Source organism: Grus americana, chromosome 1 (genome assembly GCF_028858705.1).
Source record: "Grus americana isolate bGruAme1 chromosome 1, bGruAme1.mat, whole genome shotgun sequence".
NCBI classification, from domain to species: domain Eukaryota; kingdom Metazoa; phylum Chordata; class Aves; order Gruiformes; family Gruidae; genus Grus; species Grus americana.
The window spans coordinates 162,061,841-162,075,021 of record NC_072852.1 but is presented as its reverse complement, the minus strand read 5'-3'; the positions used below and the strand labels follow the sequence as shown (position 1 = coordinate 162,075,021).

The window sequence follows — 13,181 nt, the reverse complement described above, 5'->3', positions numbered from 1 at the left end:
ATGTGGTGGGTGGGGAACTGGCTGACAGGCCGCACCCAGAGGGTGGTGGTAAGTAGCTCTTTTTCAAACTGGCAACCTGTCACAAGTGGGGTCCTCCAGGGATTGATATTGGGCCCAACACTGTTTAGTGTCTTCATAAGTGACCTGGATGATGGAATCAAGTGTATCCTGACGAAGTTTGCTGATGATGCCAAACTGAGTGGGGAAGTGGACACTTGGGAAGGCAAAGTCACCCTGCAGAAGACCTGGATAGGCTGGAAGTGTGGGCTAACAAGAACCTTATGAAGTTCAACAGAGACAAATGTAAGGTCTTGCACCTGAGAAAACATAATCCAGGAGTGCAGCACAGGCTGGGATCTACCTGGCTGGGGAGCAGCTCTGTGGAAAGGTACCTGGGGGTCCTGGTGGACAACAAGCTCAATATGAGTGACCAGTGTGCTGCTGTGGCAAAGCCAACAGGATGCCAGGTTGCTTCAACAAGGGCATCACCAGCACAGATAAAGAATTCATTATTCCACTCTACTCTACAATTGTCAGGCCACACCTGGAATACTGTGTTAAGTTTTGGTCCCTGCTCTACAAAAAAGATGTGGACAGGCTGGAGAGGGTCCAGAGGAGGGCCACCAGGATGATCAAAGGACTGGGAAACCTGTCATATGAGGAAAGGCTGAGGAACTGGGCTTGTTCAGCCTTGAGAAAAGAAGGTTTAGGGGAGACCTCATCACCATGTTCCAGTACTTAAAGGGTGGCTACAAAGAAGGTTGAGCCTCCCTTTTTACAAAGAGTCACATGGAAAAGAGGAGGGGTAATGGGTACGAGTTACTCCCGGGGAGATTCTGATTGGACACAAGAGGACAATTTTTCACAATAAGAACGATCAGCTGTTGGAATAATCTCCCCAGGGAAGTGGTGTATTCCCCAACATTGGACGCCTTTAAGATTCGGCTGGACAGGGTGCCGGACCATCTTGTCTAGAATGCACTTTTGCCAAGAAAGGTTGGACCAGATGATCCTTGAGGTCCTTTCCAACCTGGTATTCTATGATGCTGTCAAGCGCTTCATTAAGGAAAAAGGTTAAAAGGAACCTTACTGAGAAATATTTTCAATACTAAAGTTCTGGTTTATCAACAATATCTAATATCTGCACTAATATGCACTAATATCTGGTTTGTTCATTTTCTGTTAAACTGACAAGTTGCTACTAAGAAGAGTAAGACCTAGAAAAGACACTGTAATAGTAATATGAATATAAATTGGTTAAACTCTTTATTTGAACAGTTCAAATATTACTTATTGCTTATTTACTGTTTTGAATCAGGTTTCAGTAACATTCCTATAGTCCAGGATGCATTTTCTTCTCTTTCACAAGGCAGAGCACACAGATTGGAAACTAGAAGTAATCTCTCTGCATCTCTAAGTTCTCACCCTAGAGCAGATTCCTAATTTTGAACATTGCTGCTGCTTCCCAGCACAAACACTTTCTTCAGATTAAAGACATTTGAGGACTTGCTGCATTTTTTTTGCCTTGGATCTATTAACCAAGTATGTAATGGTTATTGTATAATACAAAATAGGAGAACAGAAAATAATGACTTTTTTTCTCCAGTGGCACCTTTTAATATTTTGTATAACATATACAATTCATTGGTTTGGTATATAAAATATAATGATATGCTAATGATGCAAAGTGCTGCTTTAAAGAGATCTTTGGAAAATAGTGAATATATTTGCTGGACCCTCTTTGTTTCATAAACCAGTATATATATCTCAGAAAAGAGCTTTCCTTGAAAGTATTCTTATGCAGGAAAAAGAAATGCTGTAAAACATTTTTTTACAAATATATACAATCACTGTAGAAAATGGCATGAAACCTTTTAAATCTTCAAAATATCTCCAGCAAATTACATTTCTAAAAATTATAATCATTTAAGTAATTTCCAGGAAATAGTATCTAAAGAGCTATTTATTAAAGCCTGTAGAAGTAATCCAATTTTAAAAAGAACAGGGTGCTACAGATAAAATGAACAAGAAATCAGTGCATAAATTATCCACTTTTTATACTTCATAAGAGAAATTTCCCACACAGATAATCATAATTAATGAGAACTAAGGTTTCTTAAAGATAAAGGATCTTTAACTTCTGGCTTTAAAAAAGTTTTCCAATGTACACTTCAAGCATGAAATTCCAAGGGAGATCAGATCGATGTGAAACACTGCTGCAGAGTAAAGCATCAGGATGGGAGTACAAGCTCAAAAAAAAAAAAAAAGCAGCAAGCAGTTGAATAATTTTTTTTTTTCCCGGATATGGAGTATCAGTTGTTTCCTTTTTATGCATTGAATTAATAGTAATGGTGCATATATATCTGCTAAGTCAATTATAAGTCCATCTATATGGTATAAAAATACCAACGTAAAGTTCAAATATGTTCGACTTGCTGCCTCTAATTAATTATGTTAGGGAACAAGCGTAACAAAACAGATATTGCAGTGAAGTGGGATAGCTAAAGAGAACTGCTATTAGGATTTACTGATTATTGCTATTGGGTTACACAGGAAATACTTCGTTGGGTACTTCGTACAAAGCAAACGCCCACAACGGACCTCTTAAAATACTTATGTGATATGTTAAAACTGTTCAAAATGCATAAAGGCAATACAATGAAAATTATAAAAAACTGTAAAAAATGTCCATGTCTCATATTACTAAGACTTGAAAAATATCAGCAAAACATGATTTTAAATATTAGCTCTTACAGTAAGAGATTTTAAATAACCAACACCTGAGGACAATGACAGTACATACAAAATATGCTTCATTTTTCTTACTATTTATTCAATTATTTGCTGGTATGGAAATATTATGCAACTCATCGTGGACTCACCCACTTAGTGCAAATTACCTTATCTTTTATAAGTTCAAGCATTTAGACTGAAAGAGTGCATTAAGCTGTTCTTATAAGAATTTGTGGTCATACCCAATCTATTTTGAAACCTAAACAACAGAGTATGTATTTAAGGCACTAAGTTTCAGTTTAAGAAATAAATTCCCTATTTTGGAATATGTGCATTGGAAGAACTTTTCACTACAATTTTTGTGGGATCAAAATGTCAGTAGCCCATTAAAGCAATGGTTTTCTGAGTACATATTTAGAAAATTACAGGAGACACCAGTGATAATCAAAATTACTCACAAATTTTATTTTATTTTTTTTTTTCAATTCTAAACAGGATGATGATAATCAAAACTGAGTGCAAACAGCTTTCAGGTACTGACCTTCTGATGCAATGTGTGCTGGTTGGAGAACCATCTTAACCAAAAAACATAATGAAATTTTATGACATACTATTTAAGTGACCAAAAGGAGCCTAAGAATCCAAAATGATTTTTTAAAATTAGTAAGAGTGCAGCAATCCTGCATAATAAATCAAAAGTGACATTCCTTGCCTTAGTAAGCTTCCAAGTTGACTTAGATTTGTGTGGTCTAAATTACACAAGCTATTTTTTGATGTCTTATCTTTGCTACACAGAGATTTTTTCTTTTAACCGTAGCATTTCTCCAGCGACAAAACTATGGACATATAACCAAAATTCTTTATATTGAAATACATTAGCTTAATGCATGTAATATGCACAAAACAGTTTTCATGTACATATTTAATGTGTGTGTCCTCCCCCAGACAGACACAATATATCTTTGAAGAGTTGAACACATTATTCTTTATATTCTAAAATCCTCTGTGCAAACTGTCTTTTAGTGAAGGAAAAGAAAACAAAAAAAAATTAGGAAACCTACTCTACACTGGTTGAAAAAACCAAACAAGTACCTGTGGATTTATCTTCTGTTTTTCTATTTCATATAAAATGTTTTAAATAACACTGTAAGTTACAAAATATTTGACTTCACATTATAGAATGTTACAAATAGTGCCAATGTAACATTCAGAACTTCCATTCAGTCTTCTGCAGAAGACTATTGAGCTGTCACCGTTGCTGTTTACAGGCTGTGCTAAAGTTCATCATGCTGAAGACCTGTAACCAAAGGGAAAAAAGATTATAAAAAACCAGTTACATAAAGACTTAATGATTAGTTTTGTAAAATACGGAGAAAGCCCTTTAGTTTCTATTTACTGCTAGTCAGTCAATTTGGCAACGTGAACTTCATTTTTAGAGCCCTGCTAAAGCTTTCACAAAGAAAGAATAAAGAATAAAACCTACTAAGAATTCTTTATAACGAAAAGTGAATTTATTCCCTGAGTCAAGACTTTTAAATATTTACCTGCTAAGTTTTTTCTTCAACTTCAAGAGTTAAGATCGCTTTTTTTTGTTTTGCATTACTCCAAAAAGTCAAGTCTTATTGGAAGTCCTATAGAAATTTTTTTTTCTCATGCTATTTAACTAACTCAGTTTAAAAAAAAATTAGTAAAAAAAACCCCAAAATCTATTTGTAAACTAAAACACTGTTTAGTTTGGTGTGAAAAGGCCCCACATAGATAAGCCCAGACTGAGAGATATGGTGACAAATTAAGAGAGACTCAGTTACTTACTGCTTAATAAACATTAGCTTTAGATTCTCTAAGTAAGGTCTAAGAGGTCTAAGCTAATGTGCTTTATTTAATATTTGTGGCTCAAATGATGTGGAACTGTTGGTTGTGTTTGAGGTCCAAGAATAGGACGCCACGAAATTTTCTCTTAGATTCTGGCATGAAACGAAAGATCTTATCCTCTTAGTGTAACTCCTATGTAAAGAAGCATCACGTGACTCTTAAAACCCACACAGTTTCTCTAAGAGCAGGGAAAACTACACAAATACAATATTTGTGCCTACTGACCCCGATCTTAATTTCAACTATATTAATATTTCTTTTTTAAAAGCTAACAGATGAATATGCATGTAAATTACCTTTTTGAAAGAACAACGTTAGATTTTTCTTCTCTTTTTCAATTTGCTGTATTAATTTTCGTATCTCAGAGTCATAGTCAACCCATTCGGGAACTATCCGGGCAGCAGCCTTTAATTTTGGTTCTTTGGTTTGGGGATTGTTGCACTGAAAGTTTAAAATATATGTAAACAAAGCAAATGTGAAAATATCTCCTGACTATATGGATAGCAGAGACATGGCTAGCACAAGACTACCAAGATTTAGTCAAAGTTACATGGGGAGATACAATATACATTAGCATATTAAAAGTGAATCTGATATAGTTTTTGTTAAGTGTATGATGCTTCCTCTAGTGTTGTAATGGAAATGTTGTAATGGAAATGTATCAATTACTTCCATCAAATAACATAAATGGAAATCATAATAAAAAGTGATACATGATAATGGGGACTGAAAGAAGGTCTAGTAACTTAATTTCAATTTTTCTTGAAGAGAGAGCACCCATCTTTAGTGCCTATGAAAAAGCTTATTTTAACAACTGGAAAGACACAAAGAAAACAAAACTATTTACATTCTGAATATTCACAACAGATTCCAGCTGTTTGTTTTTCTTCAGAAGTACATCTCTGACATATCACTTACAGTGCGTGGGGATTGTAAAAAAATGAGAATGGGGGTAAAAAATTGGATGGGGGTAATAATGACAGAGGAGAACATTTTCTCTGTGTCAATTCCCAAAGACAGACACTTTCTTCTTTCTAAATATGGATAGTCTCCTCAGCATTACACTTTTTAAGCTCTGCTTTATCTCCCGTTTATAGTGGTGAAATGGACAGAGAAAACCATGTTAATATTAAGTCCTCTACAGAGCGGGTTCTGGAGGAAACTTCTCCGTAGGGAGCGCGATAGCAGCACACAATACCCAGACAGTTAACAGTACTTCATCAGAGTTCCACTAACCTGGCTGAATATGGAAAAAAGATAAGGAAAATACATGTACATGTATGGAAAAACCTCAATCCTGCCCAGTTACAGATAGTAACATTTAATTTTTGGATACAGTTTTCAGATTTAACATAAGTGAATGTGGTACAGAGCAAGCGGGAGAGGTCTCAGAGGAAAGGAGAAAAGTTGCTGTATTGTAGGGGAAAGGAAATAGTGTTCTGGTCCCTTCTAGCAAGGCTGCCTGCATGACATCACATACGTGTATCTCAAAAGCCACAGAAATTACAGCCAAGTTTTTAATCTGTAAAACTAAATTAACTCAAATTTAACTCACCAAGTCTATTGTTTTAGCCTTTTTCTTGGATTCGTCATCACACCAGGTTTCACACCAAAGCCATTCCTGAGGGAGAGACTTAATAGCTACTTGATGAATCATATTATTGGGAAGATCCTGTAAAAAATTTGTAAAATCATAAATTAGCATTGAATTTAATGTAACTGGTTATCAAGAAACCACTTAAAAGTAGAATATCTTTGCCTATCACAATTTTTACAAATTGTTCTTATGTTTGTTTCTTCTTACATTTTCTTCTAAATGCTCACCTAGTTCTTTTCCAAGTAGAATCAAAACTTAGTCATGCTCATTTTGACGGCCAATTCCACCTCTCATTTCTCAGTTTGTCCTTCCTTAGCTTGACATCAGCAATACTATTGTCTGATACATGATACTGCATGTCGTACTATAAATACTACTAAGCAGAATTAGACTGTGAAATTAATAAAGCAAAGATTAACCATCTTTTGATTCCTCAAATTTGAAAAAAAAAAAGAAAAAAAAAGCTCAAAAGCATATAATCCAGGATTACGCCACTACTCTAAATTTAGACTTCTAGGAAAATGGATTCCAGAAACATGAGCATGAAAAGGAGAAGTTATTAAACTATCTTCCTTACTTCACAGAATTTATTTTTTTTAACCTTTATTATATAGTCAAGTACACTCATCATGAAAAGTCTGAACCAACATCTTGCTGAATTTAAGGAACAGCATTTGCAAATGAGAAAAGCCTCAGGCGTTCATATGCTGCATGTACTCTGGCCATAGTTAAAAGTAACAGGTATAATTGGTAGATCCATTTGTAAGCTCCTTCACATGTGCAACCCCTACATTCTATTTAAAGCAAAATGTCAGTACTCAAATAAGCATTGGTCACATCTTATTTTGCCAATTCACATTCCTAAATGTGACAGAATAAAATAGCACATATAGCTGCATTATGAAAGGCATATAATTTAATTCAAATATAGACATTAGTACAGGAAAACTACATCAAATATAAGAGATATCAAATCAAATATTGAGAATAAAGACATTAAACAATAATCAGAGAATCAGAGAATCATGGAATGGTTTGGGTTGGAAGGGACCTCAAAGATCATCTAGTTCCAACCCCCCTGCCATGGGCAGGGACACCCTCCACTAGACCAGGTTGCCCAAAGCCCCATCCAACCTGGCCTTGAACACTGCCAGGGAGGGGGCCTCCACAACCCCTCTGGGCAACCTGTTCCAGTGCCTCACCACCCTCACAGGGAAGAATTTGTTCCTAATATCCAATCTAAATCGACCCTCCTTCAGCTTAAGGCCACTCCCCCTTGTCCTGTCACTACACTCCCTGATAAACAGTCCCTCTCCAGCTTTCCTGTAGGCCCCTTCAGGTACTGGAAGGCTGCTATAAGGTCTCCCCGGAGCCTTCTCTTCTCCAGGCTGAACAACCCCAACTCTCTCAGCCTGTCCTCATAGGAGAGGTGCTCCAGCCCTCTGATCAGCTTCGTGGCCCTCCTCTGGACTCGCTCCAACAGCTCCATGTCTCTCCTGTACTGGGGCCCCCAGAGCTGGACGCAGTACTCCAGGTGGGATACTCACAAGAGCAGAGTAGAGGGGCAGGATCACCTCCCTTGACCTGCTGGTCACACCTCTTTTGATGCAGCCCAGGACACGGTTGGCTTTCTAGGCTGCAAGCACACACTGCCAGCTCATGTTGAGCTTCTCATCCACCAACACCCCCAAGTCCTTCTCCTCAGGGCTGCTCTCAATCCATTCTCCACCCAGCCTGTAGTTGTGCTTGGGATTGCCCCCACCCACGTGCAGGACCTGGCACTTGGCCTTGTTGAACTTGATGAGATGATCAGTAGAAACACACAAATGCACACAGAACAACTGCAAATAAAGGACAGCAGTCTTCTCTGTGGGTTTTTCCTCATGTTTTGTCATATTAAAGAATTATGTAAAGCAATCATCGACTGTTCGGTTTTCTGAACTGTCCTCATATGCACACCTGAAAATGTGCTAAAACAGCAGTAAAGGGTAAATAGTTTCATAATTATATAACGTATACATTGAGATACAAAATAATTCCATGCATATTGAGAAAGATAAAGAAAATAAAACCCAAATTGCTAAAAGCCATATATACCTGATCTAGATTTGACAGACTGTTTGGATCTTGACTAAGAGCTTGGTACTGGCCCCGAAGTCTGTCTCCTGCTGCAATCTTTCTGAACTTCTTAAGATCCACAACATATAAGGCACTACAAAGATTAAAAAAAGAATTGAGATTTGTGGAGTTTCACCTTCTTTTTGATAACATTAGTAAAAGTAAACAGAAACCAAAACTTGTTCCCATCCTAAAGGAGTATTTTTTAAATTAAGTGGCTGAAGCTACAATAAAACAGTGAAATCAATGTCATCAGCATTCATGCCTTATTCATCTCTTACTGAGAATGACTATAGGACAATTGCTTTTGAATGCCTCAGTGATCAATACCGAGACGCAGATTTTAATCAAATTCACAAACTGCACAAAAATATGTAACCTACCTAATATGGTACTTCCTTTTCCCAAGATGTGACGCCCAGTATCCTGATTTCCAGAAACGGTACCCATCCATTTCTTTACGGCTGTCACAGAAAGGTGTGTATCCATAGGGAGCTCCATTTAGATCTAGATCTCTGAGTTCTTTTAAGTCACTTCTCACAATCTAAATAAAAATATAGTTATTTTTATAATTTAATACTGTTTTTTAAAGGTGTGCATATGAGGGCAGTTATTGCAACAAGCTTCCCAAAGTTTAAATTTAATTTAAAAAAAAGCTGAGACACTACAACAGCAGAGTATAGATAAAGTATGCCACTGGAATGATATTTACCAAACTACTGTTCAAGGAAAAAAATATGTGTTTATTCTGTGGCCATCTGTGTAGCACATTAATAAGTAAATTAAATAAAACAAGCAAAGTATTTTTAATTCATGGATCAGCATTTCTGGTTGCCTAATATTAAATTCCTTCATGCAGGAGTAAAGCTTTCAAAATGTACTGAGCATCTCCCTTCTAAAAAATCCTTCCTATTTGTTACATAATTCGGGCACTCCAAAATTATTGCATCATTTGAAAAATCTTTGTATCTAGTAGTAAAGTACTTTTCAAAATAGGTTATGAGGACATTTTACAAATGTCCTTCACTTACTAATCAATCATTCTTCCATCAAACTCCACTAATCTAATTTATCAGTGGTAAAAAAGGGTTTTAGCTGTTTTGGAGTATAGAGAAATCCTAACAGTAGTTAGGACAGACAACCAGTATTACTACTGTATCCAGATGAAATTGCAGAAAGTTCCAGTTTGCATTGCTACATCTAAATTTAATTTATTCTCAAGCTTCAGAAAAGGACCAAAATACATAATATTTGTTCTGAGGTTTACAATAACCATGTGATAGACTGTTCAATGCCTCGTCTGTTTGAGACAGCATGTTACCTTTCGGCATATTATACAATATTAATTTCTGAGTGAAAGACTGCATACAAATTTAAGAACAAAAGAGGCAGGATTCATCTTCAAAAAATTCAGCCACTTAGAATATCTAGAAGTTGTTCAGATAGTCTGAACTAATCACCTCAGACTCCTTCCGTCGTGAGTGGAGAAGTCCTCTCACAATCAGCCCAGACACTGAATCCCTCGAATATGCCTTAGGTGAAATGCACGGTTAGATTGCACATACCTCTCCAGCTGTTCTTTTCTCTCCACGGGCATTAGAGGTAATTTAGGGCAACTCAGTGTGATGAGACTCTTAATTTCTATATGACTAAAGACAAGTGAAATTACTGCATTTCATGCTCTGCAATGCCACTGGTTCTGCTCATACAATTGCAATAGTCTTACAAGACCAACATCTGAATAAAATGGCCACAGAGAATGAAACTGGATCAATTTAAGCCAAAATGAATTCCTCATACATTTATACAGCATCATTTATTCCTACCTGGTCAGCATCGACAAATATTATTTTATCCACAGCCAAAGGAAAAAGAACATCCAAAAAAAGAATTTTGTAGCCCCAGATAATTCTTTGTTTTTCTGTCTGTTGATAAAGCCAGCGAGGCCACTTATACTGTACTAACTCATACTTGAAACCATACTTTTTAGCCATGTGAGGAATAACATCCTAGAAGAAGAACCAAAAAACTATTAGTTCCACATGTATGCAGCACACAAGGACTCAAAAGGAAAGAAGAGGGAATGTTGCAACACAGTTGCGACTGTGTTGGCCTTACTGACTACGTAATTTATTATTTTAAAATGTTTCTTTAGTTCTAGCAGTATCCTCAGCTACACAAATATAAAAAGCATTTTTTTCAAGGTCTTGGAGACTATCAGAGAGCATAAATTATTGTAATAGATCACTGGACTTTGGATTCCAAAAAAGAAGAATCTTACACAGGAGGCTTTTAAAACTATTGGTACTTAATGCATTCAGAGATAATTTCTAACTATGAAAATTTAATTTTAATTATATAATTATACAATTGTAATAATTTTTAAAAATAACTTAAAATTTTTAAGAAAAATTAATAAAAGGAAGATGTTTCTCCTACCTTAAATGTTGGGGAGAGATAGTTTTTCAGAAACCAAAATTTAACTGGTGTTTTTGTATGACGTAGGACAGAAAGCATCATAATTCTGTGGAAATATAAGTCTATAATAAACAAACGAATACACACAGGTCATTACATTTCAACTGTACCTAAAAGGTGCTAAAACTTTTTAAGCATAGTTTTTTTAACCCTGTTTAAGCATAAATTTCTTTCTAATAAAAAGCTTTAAAGAGCATGTGTTCAAGACTGCTTTGAGATGGATTTATTTGATCAAGATTGGCTAAGCAATATTAGAAGGAACAATTTCAAAAGTGGATCTTTTAACAAGCTTTATTCTAAGAGAGGTGCTTGACAAAATTAGCATAATGATTAATACCTTATACTAAATTGGCAACTAAGATCATTTATTTTAGAAATATATTTGGTTGAGTTTAATAGGTTGCTGAAAAGAAAAAGAGTGGGAAAGAGAAAGCACCGTTCAAGTTAAGATCCTCTTCAGAAAACCCTTGATAACTGTAAAAAATTTGAGGTACGTAGAAAAAGTTAAATAACTATTTTGGGTTCATTTTTTTTTCATTATTGTGTCATTTGTTTGGTGTAACCAGACAGATAAGCAATGCCTTACAATCTACAAGAAGTCACGTCTGCCTTAAAAATCAAGGAATAATAAATCTTAAAATAAGGTAAAGAAGCATGTAGAATGTTTTAATTTTTTTTTTCTCCTTTAAAATAAGTAAGTCTTTCCCTTTATGAAGGTTGTAGTAGGTTGAAGGAAAGAAATGCAAATGTTCAAATTCCATCAGACTATTAAGAAATAAAAATCAACACAAAATACTACTTTCCAAATAAATATGCATGCAAGAATTGTGAAATTCCATTTTAGGATAGGAAAGTCACTAAATCTGACACCTGTAGACAAGTACTCATAGAAATCAGAAAAGTAACAGAGATGATTGTGAACAGATTAGGCAACACCGTAAGAATTCTTTCAAAGCGATCATTGCTTATTGAATGAACACTGAGATAAGTAAGGCCTTACATGCATATAGTAGTATCTATAGTTTGGACTAAACATAAATAGCTACAACTCTAATAAAGTCACTGCTGTTATGTCTTTATAAATAGAGGCTGAGTTTCATTCTTTATGTTCACTCTTCACACATGCAGTCATGAAAGACATGCAGAACATTTTTCTTTCTTCAAAGAATAATGGTATTTTTGAATATATGTTGAATCACTTTGTTCTCAAAGATTAATTTGGTCCTCAACTCTTCTATGTTTCCACAATTTATTCTTTACGCCTTGTTAAAAAAGTCAGTTTCTTTAAGCTTCTGCATTTTAGGATGAACGTTTACAGTATCGCTATGAAATTCTCGTTTCCCTTTTACCTTTCCTTACCTTAAAAAACGTTCATATAAATGGCCTGAAGCAACTGAAAAAATGTTAAGAATATCACTTTTCTTTTCCTTTGCTTCTGTTGGAATTTCTTTTGAAAATCTAAGGAAAAAACCCACAAATTATTATATAAAGTATACAATCAGCAGGAAGAAAATACTACTATATTACCATTAAGCTCGTAAAGAATAAAAACTAAGAAAATACACAAAAGAAATGCTCATCCTACAGTAACTGAATACACTTATATTCTACTCCTACTGCACCTGCCTATGATACCAAAATCTTTTGGGAGCAACACCTCATACCCAGTCACTCGGGACAAATGATGGCACAACTGCAGTTTCCAATATTTTCAATCAAACGGAACCCAAATTTTTCAAGAACTCCATGAGTTATCCAAGTAAAAATCAGAAATACACACAGCCAAAATATCTTGAAACTGGTTATTTTTAAAATCAGTAACAGTTATTTTTCAAGCTTCATGCATTCTACATCAGAAGAACCAATGCATATTCTTGAGGTGAGGGATGTCAGCAACAGAGATTCAATAAAATGTCCAGGTACTTGAGATACAAGAGGCCCTGTCAGGAGAGATGATAAAGCTGAAACAGAAGCCAGTCCTGGATCTACCAAGAAATGTGTGCGCTAAGGATTAATTGGGGTCAGCATTTTACTAGATAAAATAGAACTGCTATGTCTTTTCTTTATCTTCTTTAACAGTCTTTGTGACTGACAACCATTGCCAAGGCTACTGAAAATGGAAGAAAACCTTTTTTGAGTCCCACAGCAGTTGTCTGTGGCCAGAAAGTCTTTCAGGTATGCAAAAATAGTGATGAAAAAGCCATTGTCCTTAAATCATTCATACTGACATTATCCCTTTCTTACTAGCTGAATTATAGTCCAAAGATGTTCTCCTGAACAATGGAGGAATCATCCTTTACCTCCATGGTAAATCTTGAATGCTTAAAGGTACTTACAGACAAAGCTACTGCAATTTCTTTCTTCTTTCAGGGGAAAGAGATCT

General features: G+C 35.5%; 1 protein-coding gene across 3 annotated transcripts in view; it reads right to left on the bottom strand.

Moving 5' to 3' along the window:
• Window positions 1-336: 336 nt before the first annotated feature.
• UGGT2 (UDP-glucose glycoprotein glucosyltransferase 2) overlaps window positions 337-13,181 on the bottom strand; it is a 92,250-nt gene continuing 79,405 nt past the window's right edge. For all 3 annotated transcript variants that reach the window (XM_054845103.1, XM_054845113.1, XM_054845123.1), the window contains 8 exons: window positions 12,158-12,256; window positions 10,760-10,844; window positions 10,147-10,329; window positions 8,704-8,864; window positions 8,300-8,414; window positions 6,161-6,277; window positions 4,902-5,046; window positions 337-4,030 (listed from right to left, as the gene is read on the bottom strand). In XM_054845103.1, the coding sequence (XP_054701078.1) occupies window positions 4,008-4,030; window positions 4,902-5,046; window positions 6,161-6,277; window positions 8,300-8,414; window positions 8,704-8,864; window positions 10,147-10,329; window positions 10,760-10,844; window positions 12,158-12,256 (928 nt within the window). In that variant the 3' untranslated portion in view covers window positions 337-4,007. The remainder of the gene's footprint in view (window positions 4,031-4,901; window positions 5,047-6,160; window positions 6,278-8,299; window positions 8,415-8,703; window positions 8,865-10,146; window positions 10,330-10,759; window positions 10,845-12,157; window positions 12,257-13,181) is intronic.